At 42.1% G+C, this 21742-nt stretch overlaps 1 protein-coding gene across 1 annotated transcript; it reads left to right on the top strand.

Annotated features, from left to right (window-relative positions):
* Positions 1-17186: 17186 nt before the first annotated feature.
* Positions 17187-19324, top strand: LOC136536323 (uncharacterized). The gene is made up of 4 exons (XM_066528657.1): positions 17187-17379; positions 17479-17672; positions 17757-19055; positions 19106-19324. The coding sequence occupies exons 1-4, from the start codon at positions 17187-17189 to the stop codon at positions 19322-19324; spliced, it is 1905 nt and encodes a 634-aa protein (XP_066384754.1).
* The last annotated feature ends 2418 nt before the right edge of the window (positions 19325-21742 follow it).

The raw sequence follows: 21742 nt of genomic DNA, 5'->3' as shown, positions 1-21742 counted from the left end.
ACTCCACTAGATCCTAAATGCATATGCAATGAGTTAAAACATCTAGTGGCACTTTGATAACCGTATTTCGATACGAGTTTCATCCCTCTTAATAGTGCGACTATCGATCCTAAATGTGATCACACTCACTAAGTGTCTCGATCATCAAAACAAAATGGCTCCTACCATTTATACCTTTGCCTTGAGCCTTTTGTTTTTCTCTTTCTTCTTTTCAAGTCCAAGCACTTGATCATCACCATGGCATCACCATCATCATGTCATGATCTTCATTTGCTTCACCACTAGGAATGTGCTACCTATCTTATGACCACTTGATAAACTAGGTTAGCATTTAGGGTTTCATCAATTCACCAAAACCAAACTAGAGCTTTCAATGCCCTTGGGAAATTCGTAGGGTCGACTGGTCATGCGTTGAAGCCAAGCAGATCTCTAGTCTTGCTCCATCAAACAGATCCTTCTGGCTTGCTGTGTGCCAGGCGCATCGACATGTTTTTACACCGACACATGTTCTGGCATGCCCTGTGGGACCCCACAATCGTCATGATAGCTTACAACAACAGTGACATCCTTATGGTGCCTTATGAAGACTTACCTGATGAGGATAAAGATGTCATCAGTAAAGCTATAGAAGAATTTCAGAATAAGTGTTTGTTGTCCTACACCAAGACACGTGACAATAAAGTTGTTCAGAAATATCCACTACAAAGAGTTTTGTTGCATAGGAAGTCAGATACAGACGAAGCTGATGACAGACATTTCTTCGTAGATGTTGTAAACAAATCTGTTCATGATACCATGTTGAACCATAATACAGTTTTCTTGAACACCTTCCACAATAGCATGAGAGAGGTGTTTCATGGATATCCAATGGATCAAGTTGGGCCGGCTTATTACAACATTCCACATCCATCGACTCAGGGGACTAATCAAGCCGGTACTAGCCATCAAGAAGTAGCACTAACTGGCAATGATGAAGTCTAGGCAGTTCAGAGCTCATTTGAGCAAGTTCAAGGTACCACTACTAATCAAATACAAAATAATCCTGGATTATCAGTACAATATGTGCAACAGCCGATGGGGCAAGTTCAGAATCAAATGGTTAATTTTGGCACATCAGGCCAAATGCTGTCATTGGCTCAAAAAATAGCGTCATCAGTTCAAAGGATTCATAGAGATACAGATCCTAGCATTTACAACCAGAGACTTCAAGCAGCAAACCAGCAAAGGACCCAACAGATAGAGATTCCATAAGAATATCATTATGGCACAGATTACAATACCCTTCATATAATTCCAAATCCGTGGTATCAAGGTACCTAAAATTTCAATCTACAGATGGGTCAACAATTATAGAGAAATCCATATTCAAATACTGATGAGTTGTTGCTCAGAGTGACCGAGATGATGAAGAATCAGTTTGGTTTGAAACCAAAAGGGCAGACCTTTTCATACAAACGTCCATATCCAGAGTGGTATGATTTGGTCACTCTTCCTATAAATTACAGGCTCCCGGAGTTTGCTAAGTTCACTGGTCAAGATAGCACAAGTACAATAGAATATGTCAGTCGGTATCTTACACAGTTGGGCGAAGCATCCATTGAAGAGGCCCATCGAGTTTGTTTCTTCTCTTTGTCCCTATCAGGACTAACCTTCACTTGGCTTTCATCGTTGCTAGTTAATTCCATTGCTAATTGGGCTGACCTAGAGAAGAAGTTTCATGCATATTTCTATACTGGGCCAGGAGAGAAGAAAATCACAGATTTAATGACCATAAGGCAGAGAACTAATGAATCAGGTGCCAAGTTTCTTTAGAGGTTCTGAGAGACCAGAAATTTGTGCTTCTTATTAAACTTGACTGATGATTAGCTAGCCGCTTTGGCCGTTTAAGGAATATTGCCAACGTGGAGAGAGAAGCTGCTTGGGTAAGAGTTTGACAATTTAGGATAGTTAGCTCAACAAGTGATAGCACTCAATAGCCAATTCTAGAGTATGCGTAGAGATACCCGATTCCAAAAGAGCGCCACAGTTGGCGAAGCCTGTAATCCATATTCAGTTGATGATGGTAATAAGTACGACGAAGAAGAAGAAGAGATTGTTGCGTCTAAATGGAATTGGGGTACAAAGACAGTAATGGTGTCAAATTCTTAGGAAAAAAGAGTTGAAGAGAGCTATGATTTTGACATCACAAAATCAGATAAGCTCTTTGATTTCTTGCTTGAGAGGGGACAAATTAAGTTGCCCGCCAATCATGTGATGTTACCTCCTGATCAGTTGAAGAATAAGAAGTTCTGCAAGTTTCATAATGCTACTTCTCATTCTACTAATGAGTGTAGAATTTTCAGGCAACAAATATAGAGGGCTATTCAGCAAGGGAAGCTCAAATTCGATACACCTCGGAAGATGAAAGTCGATGATAATCCTTTCCCAAGAGATCAGAACACGGTTGATGCTAGGTTGCTCAAAAGGAAGACTAAAGTCCTAACATCAACTAGGGCCAAAGAAGCCAGAACAGTTGATCCCGAGATGCAAATATCGGCTGAAGAATATAGAAAGATTAAAAGATGACATGACCAATAGAAGAGCCGATATGAGCAGGGTGAGATGTCAAGAAACGGGGCGATAAGGCCGCATGTCACATCTCGAATTTTGTTGAATAAATGGCAATGGCAGAAGGAAAATGATTATCAGCATTGGTTAGAAGAGAAAGAATACCAGCGTCAACGGGAGAAAGAAAGGTATGAAAGAAAGCAAGCTGAATCACAATGGAATTGTTCTTTCTTCAGACATTGTTGGAACGAAGGTTTAAAATTGCCTACTAAAAATAATTGCCCAGAGTGCAGTGAGCAATATTGGGAGTTTAGGCAGTCTTAAGCCAACCGCTGGTCTATCCATGCTCGAGATGAGTATCATCATAATAATATAGATCGATGCTTAAAAATAGAAGTGTTCATGATCGGCTTGGGAAGCGAGTTGTTCATCAAAACTGGGCTAATTATGAAGAAGCGAGTGATGAGGGAGAGTATGTTTAGCAGGAAGGGCAATGGTGTCCCGAAGGCTTGACAAGAAGCCAGAAAAGAAGAGTGCAACACCTAAGGAACAGAGAGCTAGAACAAGCTCAGGCATCTGGTAGACCTCAAGTATTGTGTGTTAAACAAATAGCCAAAAGGGGTCAACCATCGTCTAATATTCAAATGGCTTTTCTATTGCCATCGGAATTCAAAGCTCCAGTGAATCAAGAAGTCTATTCAGATTTTGATGAATCAGAATATGAGGAGATAGTTGCCAAGTTGACAGTGATACAGTAGGCTATATTTGATAAGCCAGTCAAGCATCGGCACTTAAAGGCTTTATATGTGAAAGGTTTTGTCGACGCGAAGCCGATGAACAAAATATTGGTGGATGGAGGTGCCTCTGTCAATCTTATGCCTTATACTACTTTTCGTAAACTTGGCAAGGGACTAGGAGATTTGATTGAGACCGACATGATGCTTAAGGATTTTGGGGGTAATGCATCCAAGACCAGGGGGGCAAAGAACGTCGAATTGACAATCGGAAGTAAAACTTTGCTCACCACATTCTTCGTCATTGATGGAAAGGGTTAATACAGTTTACTCCTTGGTCGTGATTGGATTCATGCAAATTGTTGTGTACCATCGACTATGCATCCATGCTTGATTTAGTGGCATGGAGATGATGTTGAGCTGGTTCATGCTAATGATTCTGTAAGTATCGCAACAGCTGATCCAATGTATTGGGAACTGGAGGACTTTGAGTGTTTTTCTGGCAAGCTATGGGAAGGAGGCTTCATTAAGATCAATGATGAAAGCCAATAGCTGATCCAAGCAATCGGCTCTAAAAGTTTGTTTTAATAGATAATCCAATAGATGGCATAGATGGTAAACGAGGACATGGCTTTGCGTCGACCGATGAATTAGAAGAGATAGACCTTGGTCCTGGAGATACACCTAGGTCGATGTATGTGAATGTTAAGTTGGATCCTAAGTATAAGCAAGAGTTATTAGATTTATTAAAGGGATTTAAAGATTGTTTTGCTTAGGAGCATGATGAGATGCATGGCCTAGATCGATTGATTGTTTGATCTTTAGTCTGAAGAGCTCTGGTACAACCTATCAAGAAGCGATTAATGAAAAATATCTGAGGGAATATTATCCTAACGTTTGGATCAATACTTGACAGATGATTTGTTCAGTCATCGGCTCTAATAGCCGGTACCAGAAGGGTATCGCTTTTAGCTCAAAATTACCCCAAAAAGGGGAAAAAGCCGATACGAGATGTATCGCCTATAGAACAAAAAACAAACATAGAGACAATCATACAAAGACATTGCGGAAACTACACTAAGATATGATCATAGAAAAACAGAAGATTTTATTCATTGATTAGGTTGCCCTAAGTACAAGCTAATCAAAGACATTGTTTATCACATCCTGAGCGGATGTGATATCCACGATGGCCTCCACTGCATCGATGAAGTCCTCAATCAACTCCTCATGCTCTTCGGGGCCGTCGCCCAATGGGAAACCGATCTCCATGGTATGGAGCTCGTACCCGGTCTAGACCTGCGCCACGGCCAGCGCCACCGATGTGCCATGACGGATGCCATGAAGGGCGATCTCCTAGACATGGGCTAGGACATTGTGGTGGCGGGCGTTGATGAGGGGGCCCTAGCCATTAACGGCCGCCATAGCCACGTTCGCTGCCAGTCAGAGGGACTCCAACTGCATCGTCAGGCCTGGCGATCATAGAAACAAAGGAGCTATGAAGATAAAGATAGTGAAAATTGGAAGAAGAGTTTTCTAGGAGTTCATCTTACCCACCACCATAGCGTTAGATTCGGCCAGCCGTGCCCGAGCAGCATTGGCCTCTTCCTCAGCAACAAGGAGGGTGACTTGAGAGGCCCCAAGGCGGGTCTCAAGCTAACCATTTTCCTGAGTTGCCTCGAAATAACGGTCCTGGGCTGCCCTCCACTCCTAGAGGAAATGCCGGGCGTCGTCGCCGTTGTAGGAATCGGAGGAGTCCAATGATGAGTCTGACGCGGAGGTAGCATCAGATGTAGCATTGGAGGGCTCGCTGGCCCTAGGAGGAAGAGGACGAAGGCTATCATTCAAGACAAACCTATAAACAGTTAAAAAAGTTCATTACCATAAGCAGAAGATATCAATCTCACCTCATATGGCGGAGGCACTGGTTCATCGGTAGGTTCTCCTTGGGAACCTCCTCCGCCGCGTGCTTGCCCCGGTTGTCCTCGCCAGCCATAGGGTTGATTGGATCTACAAAAAGAGGGAAGAAAACCATTCATGGTTTATGAAGGTAGAAAAGTGCAAAGAACAGAAGCAGTTGTAAGTATAGATGTGTTCAAGGACGGAGCCCTCGGCTGGTATTTATAGCCACAAAGCGAGGTGGTAGATATCTCAGGACGTGCAAAAGACAACCACAATTAATAGAAGGCAAAGCGCCACACCACTAATGCCGAAGAGAATACGGCATTGATAACTGAGGACAGAAGATTGAGGAGTTTTTCTTAATGAAGGCCGTGTTTTTAGACTTAATCGAATTAAGGTCAGAGGTCTAGAATCGGCTATTTTCAAATCGGCTCTGTAGCCAAGACAAGAAATACAATAGATCAACAGAAAATATTGTTATCATTGGTTCCACACAAGATACATGTTAGTATGCAGATTACAAGTTTAGAACATCCTGGATTGCTTTCAATGCTTCTAGCCGGATAGCATCGACTTCTGCAATTTGTTGCTTGTCTTCTTCGGCTGATCTAGGAATATTCTCAAGACTACTACAGATGGCCTTGCCTTCTTTGACCTTGGTCAACAGTTCCTGTTTCTTCTGCTTAATGACATTGGGTATTTAGGCCAGATTGGACTTGTGGCGATCAATGGTAGCCTTCACATTATCCATCTCCTTCTCAAGTTCTGCACGCTTGGTTTCTAATTGGTTCAGCTCTGGCTCGATCCTAAGGGGGAAGTTCTTCAAATTATCAATCAGCTGTGCTAGCTCTTTGGCCTCTCGTCTATTGGAATTCTTCTTGGCCAATAAAGCTTCATGATTAGACATATTCCTCTGAGCCTTTTTCACCTTTGGGGCTTGATCTTCGATAATGGATAAAGGTGACAAGACTTTGATAAGATCTGGGGATAAATTATCCTTAATGGCTAAGAAGACTCTTTGCATTGAATTTGCATCTTGGACCAAATCGCTATATTGTTCTCAAGCATTGGCAATATATCCCTTAGCCAATTTCTGGTCTCTTCTGATAAAGCTTCTTTAGAAGAGGTGGTTGATGAGTTGATTTCATCTTCATCTATATACTCTTCAAGATTAAAAGAGTAGCTTGGAGCCGGAGCATTAAGTATCTATATACAAGAAAATCTTGTTAGGAGGATTGAATCAGTTTATAATAAGATAAACGGTAAAGTGAATACAATACCTTTTCTGTGGTAGTCTCTATCTGAGGAGAAGGAAAAGCTGATGATGCACCAATGGTATCTGGTTGAATTGGCTCTAAACTTTCAGCATTGGTATCTACAAATATCAAGGGAGATTTTTCAATTCATATTCGTTGTAAGAGGGTAGAATAGATATATTATCTTCCTACCATCAATTGTTTGTGGGACTAGAGATTCGACAGTCTAGATGACAACGCCAATAGGATCATTTTCAATGGGTGGACTGTCAGACTCCTGCTCTTGCGTGGGTATTTCCTCAGGGAGTATCTGGCGTAATAAATAGTTAGATGAAGGGTAGAAATTGAATAAGGATTAAGAATTTTGAGGAGATACCTTAGCAGCATCAGGAATTGAAGTGGAAGGGTTCTCATCTTCCACAGTCTTAGAAGTATCATTTGGTTCTAAAATTAGCTCCTTTTGAGGATCGGTCGATGAAGGTTTAGTTGATGCTGATTTGAACGCCTAGGACAATAGTTTCGCACCTAGAGCAGATTGGGATACAATGGTTGATAACTGTGAAGAAAGGGGATTAGAAGTTGAATATCATTTTGAAAAAATGATGAATTTTTTACCTAAGCAGTTGATGGTCTCGTTCTGCGAAGTCTTTTTCCAGTAATGGTTTTCTGGGTTGTCCCTTGGGCTGCCTTGTGTTTTGAAGATTGATATGTTACAATGGTAGAGGCAGCTTGAGTTTTCTTCTGTTTCTTTAGTGTGGGTACAGTTGATCCCATTCTTGAGGCTAGACATGGTGGATGATACTCTATAGGATGCCCCTTCCTGTCCAAGCTTGGGGGATCAAATTTGGTGTCCTGAAAAGGTCTGTTAGAATAGTTGGCAGGGAAATTTATCGAATAATTTTTCTGAAAAAAGGAATGGTAAGTTACCACACTATCAGAAGCAAAATCTCCATCCAGAGCTATGCATCTAGGATGGACTGACCCACAGAAGAGATAAGAGTGTCATTCTTGCCACTAGGAGTTGAAAAGGTTGGAAGAGAAGTTGACTCTTGTCCAGTCATGCAAGCAAAAGGAAAAAAGATATAATCCTAGTTGAAAGACTCTGGAGGCTTTCATTATTTTACTAATACCTTCTCTTGGCTTCAGTGTATTCTTGAAGAACAGTAGAGGAGGCGGTTGGCCAAGACCAAACTAACGAGCTACGAAAGAAGGGTTATAAAACTCATAGGTTGAAGGTTGCCTAGAAGGAAGGAACCTATAGACATTTTGTCGCGGCCATGATGAAATTCGGCTGGAAGGACGCAAGGTTTGATAAAGGAATTGAAGATTGCAGCTGCCGTTTCGTCTGAGCAGCCTGATTCAAATCGAAATTTGAATGGGAAGACCAACTCATTGTTCTCATCCTTATCATACGGTAGATAAGTCAGAATATCTACATCAATCCCTCTATGAAACTTCTTAAAGAGATGGCCAATATCGATAGCAATTGTTATAGCCGATGTAGCTTCACCATAGTTCATGCACTGACGGGTTCTTCCTTCTTCACCTCTGTATTCATCATCAAAGTTGGAGGAGGGAAAGCTCGAATTTTGGAGATTTGGCCTTACAATCTTATGCATATACAAATTTAACCACATTTGTATTAGCCACCAAGGACCGCTGATGGTGTGCACTGCTTCATTCTTCAGCAGCTGAGTGACCACCTGATGCATCAAATGATAAGCCGATCCCAACAGATATTTTCCAAGAGGAATCTCAACGCATACTGCTAAATGCTCTGTCATGAGTTTATGATTGTAAGTCGGACCACAAGATGACCCACAGAAGATGAATCTTTCTAACCATATTGTTGGTGTTTCGAACAAGCACCAGCAAGTAAATTTATATTGATGCGCATTAGGCCCGAATGGTGCGCTAAAGGACACAAGATTTATACTGGTTCGGGCTGAATGTCCCTACGTCCAGTCTGTTGCTGCTCGTGTTATTAGCACCAAGAATGATTCGTAGTAGGGGGTACAAACGGTCGAGAGAGGGACTGGTCCCAAGTCTCTGATGGAAGGGTCGAAAGGATGCCAAGAGCCTGGTAGCAGCTTGATTGTGTGTGATGTGTGTTGTGTTGTCCGTCAAAAGTCAGTCCCTTTGTTGGAGGAAGCACGTCCCCTTTTATAGATGAAGGGGACGGCTTTACAAGTGAGAGGGAAAGGGTGTGTATACTACTAAGCCTTGTTGTTCACGTTTACCAAACCTTGTTGTCCATTCCGGCGGATACCAGATAATGGTAAGCGCCTACAATACTGTCGATGCCACTGTAGAATGTCAGGACGGCTATAGAGTACTGCTCTATGTAGGATATGGACTCTAGTATGGTGGTTTTGACTTATGAGCCTTGCCTAGCCTTGCTCCGCACGCCTTCTGGTTCCTATGAATCCCCGTCAAAGGGACGCGGGGTCGGAGTCTGAAGCAGTGCTGTGGGCAAGGCCTTCCGATCGGAGAGGACGTCCGGAGGCCGAAGTGAGTGCTCTGATCTGGTGGGCCCGAGGGGCCATGGGGCGGGCGCTGTTCCCTTAGGGCCACAGTGTGGCGACAGCACATCCGTCATTGTGGAGGGCTTAAGTCCTTTCCTGGACCGTAGTGGCTGTCGTATGTCTACGTCGGGTTCCATGTCTGAGGGCTGAAAGCAGCGCCTACAACTCTGTAGGGCGAAGAGCACGCACCCACAACACTATTTAGGCTCTGCCATGCCTGGAAGGGTCTAAAGCACCTATCCCATCGTTCCCTGGCAATACTTTTCCTGCTAGGGCGCAGGGTATGGTCCTCGATGCCGCGGTTGACCCAAATGTCTTATCTTACCCTGTACCTATCATCATGAGGGAGCAGGGAGAGGTTGTTAGGCGAGACAGAACCAGTCTTCGGACATTAGGCGAGGCGAGGTCCGTCCTCGGACGTTGGGCGAGGTGGAGTCTAGCTTTTATCCATCGGGCGAGGCCGAGCCCAGCCCTCGGGGGTCGGGCGAGGTGGAGTCTAGCCCTTAGCCCTCGAGCGAGGCGGAGCTGGCCCACGGGCATCGGGCGAGGCAAAGTCTAGCCCTTAGCCCTCGGGCGAGGCGGAGCCGGCCCATGGGCATCGGGCGAGGCGGAACAAAACTCCCGTCATTCGGGCAAGAAACGCAGTGGCGCCCTTGTCCGTCCGGGAGTTTTTAACGTTCGATGGTTATTAGTTCCACCTCCTAAGGTACCCCAGTACTAGGTCCCCGACACATATGTTTAGAAAAGCCATATATTCTCTTTCGCTAACAGTTGATCCGTCTCCAATATGGTTTAGAATGTAGCTTGCCCATCCTGTGCAGTCTAATATTTTGGCTAATTTCTTGGATCCGACACTTAAGAAGTTATAAGGTTGTATTGATCCTGTTATTCTAAGGCCGGTCAACATATAAACATCGGTCAAAGTGATAGTCATTGGACCAAGACAAAAAATGAAAGCATTTAGGGTGTTAGACCAGAAATAAGATGCAGAAATCATGAGTAAATCATTCCTCTCCATTCCAGACAACGAGTGTCAAGCATTGATTTAAGTCATACATCTCCCAATCTCTAGCCTTTTCCCCCAATACCCTGCGAAATCAATCTCTCCATACCTTGGCATTTTGGGCCAGTTTCTAAAGGGAGTTTTGGTGTTCCAGGAGGACAAATCCACTACAAATTGTTTAAAGAAGATTCAATTAGTTTCTTGACGGATAAAGTCAGATGGATCAGGGTCACCCATAAGCCTAAGAAAATAGACATTGGGAGCAACAGCCGATGGAATCAAAATTTTGTTCCTCATTTCCTAGAAACCAGATAAAATAAATTTGAGAAGAAAGGAAATGCAGGGTAACGGCTGATACTTGGAAAACGGGAGCTTGAAATCATACCTCAAGGACGTGGTCGTTGGTCGCCATTGCAGCCAAAATAGATCCGAATCTGAGAAAGGTTGCTTGAATAACAACTTGATAGAGCAGATGATTTGCTAGGGTTGAGGCCCTAGCAATGGCGACGTCGGTTGTTGAGACTTGCTTGAGAAAGAAGGGGAAAGCAAATATACCCAGTGAGTTGGAAATGATACTGTTGGGATATTATATAAAACTCGGGCCGAAAAGTCAGGAGTCACGCGTACGTCTCGGAATAAACGGTTGTGACATGGTGAACAGGTAAATAGAAATTTTGAAATAAAATTATTTTTATCCCAAAATTAGGGGGCATATGTTTACACCAAAATTTGGGAAGAATAACACGGGAACTCAAAACTTCTAAGATTGAGTCATCAAGGAATCGATTACATAAGAATCGATATCAGCTGATTTAGATGCGGCACTGGGATCGGCTCTCTTCGGATAACATCAGTAGATAACGTCAATGAGCTACGGTTGGCGTCGAGAAAAATATTGGACTCTACAAAAAGGGAAAGATTAGGGTCTAAGTTATCTTAAGTTAGGAATGTTTTCTCTTATACCAAAGTTTGTAATAAGTCATACTTGAGTAGGATTCATGCTTAGATTACGGGTATAAATATTGGACATCAGCTATTGTAAAAGACATCCAATCAATCAATACCAATTATTTTTTTGGCTTCACGCCAACCCTTAGTAGTCGGAATAGTGTAGATCTCGGTGAGTTCTTCAATAAGCAGGGCTGCATCGGTCCGGCCGACCTCCGGCTTGTCTGTAAGTACCGTCATACCTTATACTTTTGTTCGTAAGGCTGCATCAGTTCGGCCGACCTCTTGCGAGCTCTAGCAAAAGCTACTTATTGATCCTTATCTAGTTCAAGTACGGCTGCATCGGTTAAGTTCGACCTCCACTGCTCGAATTAGATTAAGGTCAAGTTATCGGCTCTACCTAAGGGTGGCATCCTTCGGGTAGATTCATTAAGTTACCGATTTTACTGATGTTCTTACTGTCATTAGTTTTAGCAATATCAACCTGCTCGATCGAGATCGATCTAGATTGGTCTCACATCCTTTTAGTCCATCATTTATTCTGTCACATCGCGATGATTCTTACTTTAAACGACGAACTCTGTTTTATCGACTGTTCTACTTCGATCTTGATCGTGCGTAGTAGGCGGTTAAGGCATGTTTGATCTTGAGAAGGTTTACTAGCTAGTTGAGTCTGGTCTATAGCTCGTTATTATGGATGTAACGATCCGGTCGATCCCCACTATTAGTACTTTAGATCGGAGGATGCTAGATGGTAGATTTGCTTTCAACCAGGCATAACCCTGGCTGTTTGCTATGCCTGCATCGGCTAAATAGCCGATCGCCCGCACCCTAATACTCATAGTATGTATTCATGATCCTGTTAAATGTGAATAGATCTGTTTACTTTAAAGGTTTGATCTATTATCTTTATTATGGCTGTCATCGATCCGGTCGAACCCCACTATTAAAGATAATATGCTAGATTTGATGAGTTTATAGATCTGTTCGTATTAAATAGTCGATTGTTCTCATACTATGATCTTGTTTCTACCTAAATCGGCTATTTCAGCCGATTCGCCTGTGCTTTCACACATGTAGCATGTCTTTTAGAAACCTGTCAACATATGGATGGCTTTGTGGATTCTTTGGTTTTAGTTTGTTGTTATCATTATAGTTGCATCGATTCGGTCGAACATCACTGTTGATAGTAGCTGATAAACTTTCTCTCCTTGTCAATTGCAGGTCAAATTGACTGGCATGCCCTCAAGAAATTTGTACGGTCGACTGGTCCTACGTTAAAGCCAAGCGGATCTCCAACCTTGCTCCATCAAGCAGATCCTTGTGGCTTGCTGTGTGTTAGGCGCATCGACACGTTTTGTGCGCCGACAGTAAGTGAGATAACTTTTTGCCTATTCTGTCTAATGTTAATCATCTGGTGTTCTGGCATTGCAACAAGCTCATGATCCTCAAACATAGAAGACAAAGGAAAGGTCGGGAAGGGGTTAGATACCTTGTTGCCGCTGACGCTGCCAGTGTGTCAAGGCAATCTTCTTTGTATCCTTGCTTTGGTTGAGAGTTTGAGAAGATGCTTCTGTGTTGATGCCGGCTGCGACACCAGCGTTCAAATAATATTGGAAAAAAATCCAATAGAGGATTCCGAATTGAGGATGCGAGCAAGACATAGCCCAGGATAAAATTGGCACCTTGTTCTAGGCCTGTATGATCGAGGACAGCCTTGGAGGCATTTCATCAAACAGCTGCAGGGCGTCGTCCATGTCGGCGGCTGCTCCGTCTACTGGAGCACTGGCCCGTGCTGCTCCACTGGCTTTGTCGTGCGTCTTGCTGTTTGCAGCTGGAGCTCATGGAGCTCACGACGGCGGTGTCGAACATGTGGCTCCTCGGGCCGTAGCCGTAGCTACGCAAAAGGCACTGACAGGCAGAGCACACTGAGGACGGACTGGCAGGCGAGGTCGTCTTGTCCGGCGCCGCCCTTTCGCCGACGCCGCTGCCCCATGCCCAAACCAGCGCCCTTGTTCTAGGCCTGTATGATCGAGGATAGCCTTAGAGGCATTTCATCAAACAGCGAGCGTCGTCCATGTCGGCGGCTGCTCTATCTACTGGAGTGCTGGCCTGTGCTACTCCACTGGTGCGGCAGGCGAAGGAAGGCGCGGATGGCTTGGTAAGGAGGCTGGCGTCCCGTGGGGAGGAAGGAGGAATGGCGTCGTCCAAGGGCGCAGCAAGGGAAGGGTGGAGGGCGGAGGCGACGACGAGCTAGAGATCGGCGTCGTCTGGATGCTCGCGACTCGCGCGGCGGAGGAGATAGGTCGTAGCTCGACTGCCCGAGCGGGTTCACCAATCTTCACGGAGGCTTTTAGCCGTATGCCATTATAAAAGTTAAGCCATTAAAAAAAAGTTAAGTTTTCACAGGTACCACTGCTCTAAACTTTTTTACCCTCCGCGCCACTTCTGTTAGGTTTGACTTTAACGGTGTCAAACTACGAGTATGAAAAGTTAAAAATACCTTCATGTCTAAATATGCAATTACTTTTTTTTGAGCATCTTAACCATCTCAAATTAAAAAATTCAAAACTAGAAAGTGTTAGATCTCGTCGAGATCTACAATATTTATATAAAAATTATCTTCAATTGATTCCGTACAAAAAATATGATTTTTCTAAGACATATTAAACATATCAAATCATATCTTTTTTGTATGGAATTAAATGAAGATAATTCTTATATAAAAATTGTAGATATTATTGAGGTCTACAACTTTCTAATTTTGAGTTTTTTTTCATTTGAGCTCATTAAGATGCTCAAAAAATTTAATTGCATATTCAGACCTGAGGATATTTTTGATTTTTCACACCCATGGTTTAACACCGTTAGAGCCAAATCTAACGAAAGTGGCGTGAAGGGCAAAAGAGTTTATAGCAGTGGCACATGTGAGAACTCAACTTTTTTAATGGCTTGTGTGTAATTACTAACTTTTATAATGACACACAGGTAAAAGTCTTCACGAGCGCCCGATTTTTCTTCTTAATGGGCAACAGACCCGCAATGATCCGCATCGAACGGTTCACGTTGCAAGCTAGCTTGATCCGACGGCTAACAGGTTAGCAGGCGACATGGCCTAATCGGATGCCCGAGCTTGGCTCAGGAAAGGAAGAGATAACTACAAGAGCAATTTTCCTGAAAATACTTCTATATTTTAGGCTATGTTTAGTTCCCCTTTAAAGTTTACTCCCTATCTCATCACATGTTTGGACACATGCATGAAGTATTAAATATTGATTAAAAGAATAACTAATTGCATAATTTACGACTAATTTGCGAGATGAATCTTTTAAGCCTAATTAGTCCACGATTTGACAGTGTTGTGTTACAGTAACAATGTGCTAATGATGGATTAATTAGGCTTAATAAATTCGTCTGGCGGATTGCTGACGGATTCTGTAATTTATTTTTTTATTAGTATCAAATACTCCATAGGACATCCCGATATGACACCATAAAACTTTACACCCTAGATTTAAACAAGACCTTAATTCTCCGTTTCGCTTTATTGCCTTCAATTAGAAAATTTGAAGCATCTTCTACAAGTTGTCAGATCGTCCAATTATTGTTACCAGCAATTATCACATACTACTCCGTGAACCATTGAGCTGCTTTCACTGATTCCTCGTATATAGAAAACATCCCGGATCAGCAATAACAAACAAAGAAAATACCGGCCTCTCATTTTAAAAAGAAAAAATTAAAAAAAAATATGGGACTATACTTATCTTCCTCAACTTTAAGCTAGTTTAAAATTTTAAATGGCGCTAGAAAAGAAAGCGGGCAAGTTAATCATCATGATTACGGACACTTTGGGCCCCGCGGCTGAGCACTAGGCGTCGCGTAGAGTTGGTGAGAATCCTACAACAAGGAGGAGTTGGCGCCGGCGACGGGGACAACCGGCGGTTCGTCCTACACTTTAGGTAGCCGCGCACCGAGCCTTTCTCTGATGACCTGTCGTTATTCACGGTGTCAGCTCCAAGCTCTACTTGTCCTGCCGATCTCTCGTCATCGACTCATGGTCAGCGATTTTCAACTTTCGAACGGTCCATGGCCCTCAACTCATCCTCAGCTCCACCTTGCGTTGCACTCCACACTGCAGATTCGAACCTGTGATGAGCTGCATCGATCGGCACCCAGTTTTGTCAGCGCAGGTGGATTTCAGGCTTCCAGCAGTGCGATTCATAGAATCATAGGTGGTCGCCCACTGTTAGAGTGTTAGAGACTTAGAGCTGCCCGAAGAACGTGTGCTAGCACAAAGACGAGCGTATCTAATCCCAATGCCTAGCAGCCTACGTGCCAGACTAATTAAGCACGCTGTAAAAATTAACTCATCGTCACCGACCGATCTTGATTCCTATGGTTTACTTATACTTTACTCCCAATCACGACTTCACGAGTTGTTTCAATTTTTCACGTTCGCATCGACCTGATGTGCTCGTTCAGCCACCCAGACATCTCATTCACCATAAAGTATTGATGTCGATGGGCTTGTAGTCTGCAACATAAATAATATTGTATATATAATGAATCTAGAAAAATATGAGCACACATCTTAAGCCTAGAACTCAAACTTGGGTGAGCATGTTCAACCATAAGGAACCAACTAATTCACAATATTTTGTTAACTTATTTCCACAATCCACACTATTGCCATGTGTTAGATTTGTGCTAATAATTCAACCATCACTAACAAAATTCATTTTCATGCTTGTGTAGACAAGAAATAGAAAATATATTATTTGGAATAAAGGATGTGTATAGTATTTTATTATTTGCGATATGATAGTATCTTGCTGGTAGGGCATGCTTGAGTGAGCACCAACTCGCGGTAGCGGGATTGTTACTGAGTGAACCATACACAACCACCAACCTACTTACGTATTCGTTTCGTTCTCACTTCGTTTAAAAGGGTTAATTCGTGGATGGTGATATGCCGATATTGACTCTAGAAGCCTAATATGTTGGTTTAACTCACCCTCAACAATTAAGGTGGGACTAAACACCCACAATCTTACATAAATATACAAATGGGTCACTCTACGTTAAATCTAAACTGGGCCAGATATCACAAGTTGTTGCTTGTATTCAAACTAAATAGGATCAGGTATGAGGTGATTACATAACACTTGTTCTGTCGTTGAAGTCACTTGAACTTCTACGTAGTCTAGGTCAGTGGCGAAGCTACGTTGAGCCGCTGGGGTCTGCCGACACCGACGGTTTTCTGCGAATGTCTTGTAGGTACTAAATTTTCACCGTAGAAGACCCCAATAAAAAAATCATACGACCCCGGCAGCCTGGCAGTCCAGCATCCATAGCTCCAACCCATCGTCCATCACCAAGTCGCCATGCACATTAGCTTGCACATTCAGGCTAATAAGCCCACCAAGTGACCAAGGCCCATTTCCCACTGCCCATGCCCATCGTCCGAGTCTATAGCAGCTAACCAAAAGTCCAAAGGTCTTCACCTCGACGCCTCCGACTCTCCTCTCTGACGGCGACACTACAGTATCGTAATTTGATCTAGTGCGGCGGCGATCGACAGGCAGCACGCAGCAGGCAGGTCTAGACAAGACAAGGTACCCCTGACATCTAGACAAGACAAGGTACCCTCAAATACCCAATTACGCAGTTCGCAATTAACGATCAAGTCTAAATTTTGAGGTCTTAGGGTTTTTTTTCCAGCTATACAATACAATCCAAACTCAGATTCTCAGAAAGCATTAGTCAAGAACGTTCTCTTTCATTCCAGCAAGATGTCAGGTATCTATCTAGTATTTATAATGTACACATACCTGTTGTTTGCTTTAGTTTTTTATTATGTGACTAATTTAGTAACTTGATAGGCAATCAGAGCACTTTGGAACGATTTCTTAAAAGGAAATTACCCCCAGCCGGTGATAATGAGAATAATCATGGAGACACTTCAAGAATAAGAAGAGATGGAGATGGCACTGCATCAAACATTAATTGTACTATTCAGCGCACTTCACGGATCTCACGAGAGGAGGTAAATTTTGATGAGCTTCCATATGATCCCGCAGATAGAAGGAGAATATCAGATTACATAGGCGACAATTTGCAAAATGACATAAGGCGAAAATATTTGACTAGAGGTCCTTGTAAGCCACCACCTGGTTTTATGTTTCCAACGACAATGATAGCGGGTTTTCCACGACGGTGTCAGCATGAATGGTTCACTAAATATGGTTGGCTAGAGTACAGTGAAAAGATGGATAGGTGTTTTTGTTTATATTGTTACTTATTCAGAGATTGCAACAAGGGCCAAGGTGGGAATGATGCATTTGTAATAGATGGTTGGGATGGCTGGAACAAATCTGATAGGCTTCGAGATCATGTAGGCAGCAAATGTAATAGTTTTCATAACACGGCTGTGAAGAGATGCGACAATTTGTTGAAGCCCGGCCAATCAATTGGTGATGCTTTAAACAAGCAGAGTGATATCACTAAAGAGCAGCATCTACTTCGATTGAAGACATCTATTAAAGCTGTCCAATATTTATTGCATCAAGGTTTAGCTTTTCGTAGCCATGATGAATTAGTGGATTCCACCAATAAGGGGAATTTTCGAGAGTTAGTACAACTTTTGGCAGATGAAAATGACAAAGTAAAGAAAGCTGTTGGAAGTAATGCTCCTAAAAATAATAAGATGATTGCTCTAGAAATTCAAAGGGATACTGCGAATTGTTTTGCTGAGGTAAGAAAAGGCTGTCATATTATTTTTGTTTTACAAACTATGTCATCTCTCATAGTCTATAATGATTTTTCTTGTTTTTTGCAGATCATCGTGAAATCTATTATTGAAGAAATTGATGGTGATGTGTTTTGCCTTTTAGTGGATGAGTCAGCTGATGTGTCTGGGAAGGAACAGATGGCAGTTGTCTTACGGTACGTTGATAAGCTTGGGGAAATAAAGGAGAGACTTATTGTTGTTGTTCATGTGCAAGAAACGTCGGCTTCATGTCTGAAATCTAACATTGACAATTTGTTTGCTAAGTATGGCTTGAGCATAAAGCAAATCAGAGGACAAGGTTATGATGGAGCAAGCAACATGAGAGGTGAATTCAATGGACTACGGGCTTTAATCGAGAGAGAGAATAGCTCAGCATATTATATCCACTGCTTTGCTCATCAGCTACAATTAGTCATTGTCGCAGTGGCTAAAAAGAATGATGATGCTAGTGACTTCTTTGACATGATATCTCTATTGCTTAGTGTGGCAGGAGCTTCTTGTAAACGTAAAGATATGATTCGAGAAAGTCAACAGGAGAGAGTTAGAAAAGCCATAGGCACTGGACAACTAACTAGTGGAACTGGATTAAATAAAAAACAATCCCTTCAAAAAGCTGGAGACACACGTTGGGGTTCTCATTATAGAACCCTTAAGAGCCTAAGCAATCTATTCCCTGAAGTTATTGAAGTTCTCCAATATGTGGAAAAAGAAGGTCCAAATGATGCAAAGAGACGCCAACCCCGTGGTCTCCTAGACTATCTCAAGGATTTTGACTTTGTGTTTCACTTGCACTTAATGTTGCTTATTTTAGGCCATGCAAATTCTTTGTCACTGTCCTTGCAGAGGAAAGATAAAGACATCCTAGAGGCCATGTTAGAGGTGAAGTTAACCAAGCAGAAATTTCAGCAAATTAGAGATGATGGTTGGGATTGTTTGCTGCAGATTGTATACTCCTTTTGTGAAGAGCATGGCATTCCTAAGTTGGATATGGATGAGGAATATATTGATCGCCATAGGCCAAGAAAAAAGACCAATCGCACTAACTATCAACATTATAGATATGATTGCTTGAACCCAATTATTGACTTGCAGCTTACAGAGTTTAGTGATCGTTTCAATGAGGTAAACTCTCAGTTACTTACTCATATCGCTGCTTTCAATCCCAAGAATTCTTTTGAGGCATTCAAATCTGAGAGTCTAATGGAGTTGGCTAAGTCATATCCTGATGATTTCAACTTAACACAACTTAAGGATCTTGATCGAGAGCTTAATATTTACATTGACAATATGCGAGCTGATGAAAGATTTGCCGACTTGAACACTATTTCTGAGCTTGCTAGGTTGATGGTGGGTACAAAAAACATTTGGCTTTTCCTTTGGTTTATCGGTTTCTCAAGCTAGTACTAGTTCTTCCTATCGCCACTACATCGGTGGAGAGGTGCTTTTCAGCAATGAAAATTGTGAAGACAATACTGAGAAATCGTATTGGAGATGGATTTATGAATGATTGTATCATATGCTTCGTGGAATCGGAATTTCTATCTGCAATTCCAATCGAAGATGTGATAGTTCGCTTTCATAAGATGGAGGATCGTAGTCGTAGAGGGAAACTGTAAGAGGTAAAACCTTATTTTGTCACAATATGCATTGTTATTTTAATAATTTGATGTTATGCATGGTATTATATTATCGGACCCTATAAATTAGCACTTAGTACTTTGAGTACCGACCCCAGCAGCCATTTATCCTGGCTTCGCCCCTGGTCTAGGTCATTAACAGATAAATGCAAGAAAAGAAGACTATATAAGATTCAACTAATTCCAAACTAGGCGCCATAAGATGGACATGAGTTTTGGAAAATTTTAAAATAGTTTCATATTTTTTAGACTTAAATAAATTTTATATGAATTTTCTAATATTAAATCATATTTCGTCGTATAAAATTTGAAGAACAATATGGATTTTTTAATATTATTTATTTTTTGATACGATCCATTTAACCATTGAACTATAAATAGTTTAGTTTACCCCGCCCCCTCGAGGCTAAAGTGCCACCACATCAGCACGTCTAGCGTCTGACCGACGCCATGTCAGACAAGACAAACCCACCCAGGGAGCAATTTCGACCGTTTTCAAAAGTTGGAGGAGAAGAATCAAAGTTCAAGCAAAGTTGGAAGGGGTAAGAACTCTCGCTTTCTAAACAGGTCCTAGATGTCACTATGGGCATGGGCTCAATATTTAGCAGACAAGTGACTCTTTGTGATCCATAAAAACCTAGAAATGGGCCAAATGTTTAGTAGAGTAGTGAGCTCCTTTGCAACAGGCCAATGGGCTCATATCCCACTTACATGCAACAAACTATTTTTTTTTCTTACTTCTATTTTTTCCATAAAAGTTTCGAGCTTGGACACAATCATTGCTGAGTTTATCGGCTTACAGGAAACTAGTATAGTACTAGCAACGAAAAACAAACAACACTAGCTAATAGAATCAAAAGGCTTCAAACTATCTTGGCCCAAACTACTCGTATGACTAACGTCACAGTAGATGTTCTAGGTTCTCTTCGCTTTTCTTGTCTTGATGCTCAACAGAGTTCTTGAATTGACGAGTAATCCTACAAATGAACTCGATCAATGCCTTCAACAATCTCCTCCATTTCTGAAGACTAAATCGAAATATTTACACATGACATCAAATGATGACATAGAGAATTTATGTTCCATAAAATGCATTGCAGTTTAAATGTATACAAAATAAAAAATCATTGGAACAACAATTTTTGATGGAACAATAGATTTTATAGTCGGAGCCATCCTAAATATGGTATGCAACAATAGGTTTTCAAAGTTGGAACATTAAAATATAATATGGAACAACAACTTTTCACGGCTACAACAATCCAAACTACAAAACAATAGTTTTTTTCACGGCTAGGACAATCCAAACATACCACGAAACAATAAGATAAACACTTTGTGGCAGAACCGCCCGACATAACACACCTTCGGAGGTTCTCGTCTTCCACCAGACACTAAGCACCCCAAAAGCAAGCCACATCGGGCGGATTCCGTCGAGCACGCCCCAAGTAAGAACTCGAATAATCCACGCTTTTACTCAAGGTCCAATAATGAGAACGAGTTTACAATACTTAGTCCATTTCATACAACTAGAGTTCTTAGAAATACATTATTACAGTATCAAGTTCAGAGTGCGGAATTTAAACAACGGAATTATAATAAACGTCTATTGATAATATACAAGGATCCGTCTGTGCCCATCAGAAGAATCTTCACACAACAGCTACTCCTCAAGCTGCATCTGCAACAAGAGTAAATAAACCATGAGTACACAATATACTCGCAAGACTTACCCGACTAGTGGAAATAATTTTCTGACTCCAAAGAATATGATAAACTTTATGGTTTGCTGGGTTTCCTTTTTGCGGAAAGCAATACTAGCGGTGAATCTTTATATATGTTTCTTATTAGCAGTCATGATTAGTTCATTATCTAACCATTCTAGGTAAGCACATGTTCTACTTTCAAGCGAGAGTTGAGCAAACAGATTCATTCCACCATCTTCATCTTCCAGTTCTTACTATGGTGCTAGATTGTAGACAAGTCATATCGGATTACCGGTGATTCACGAATCAATGTGCCTAGCTGGGTACCCCAAAACACACGTCCTGCTTGTACCCTAGTCACAAACAGGACCAACAACCATCACTCTCCTGTCAAGGGGTCCAGGTCTCCGTCGAAACTTGGACTCCAAGCCTCCACACCTAAGTCCCGGACTTAGTGTGGTGCTTAGACCTCCACCATCCCCGTCTCCAATCAGTCAGTCCGAAAAGAGCCAGAACCCACGACAAGGGAGCAACGCGCCTTCCCTGTTTTCATAAACAAGTATGTGCTTAGGATAATAAGTTTGTGACCTGACTAGAATCTAATGCAACGGCCGGTCTTTAACCGACACGGACAGGGAAAACAGTGTAACCAAACTATGCCCCGTTGGCCGCGGGACACAACCCCTTACAC

Source organism: Miscanthus floridulus, chromosome 2 (genome assembly GCF_019320115.1).
Source record: "Miscanthus floridulus cultivar M001 chromosome 2, ASM1932011v1, whole genome shotgun sequence".
Lineage (NCBI taxonomy): Eukaryota > Viridiplantae > Streptophyta > Magnoliopsida > Poales > Poaceae > Miscanthus > Miscanthus floridulus.
This window is presented reverse-complemented; position numbering and strand designations above follow the sequence as displayed.

Excerpts from the sequence above, each read along its gene's own strand:
- LOC136536323 (XM_066528657.1), top strand. The coding sequence starts at position 17,187 with ATGGATAGGTGTTTTTGTTTATATTGTTACTTATTCAGAGATTGCAAC. Across the intron at positions 17,380-17,478 it reads CGACAATTTGTTGAAGCCCG|TGCATCAAGGTTTAGCTTTT; the intron begins GCCAATCAATTG and ends TCCAATATTTAT. Across the intron at positions 19,056-19,105 it reads CTGAGCTTGCTAGGTTGATG|CTAGTACTAGTTCTTCCTAT; the intron begins GTGGGTACAAAA and ends CGGTTTCTCAAG.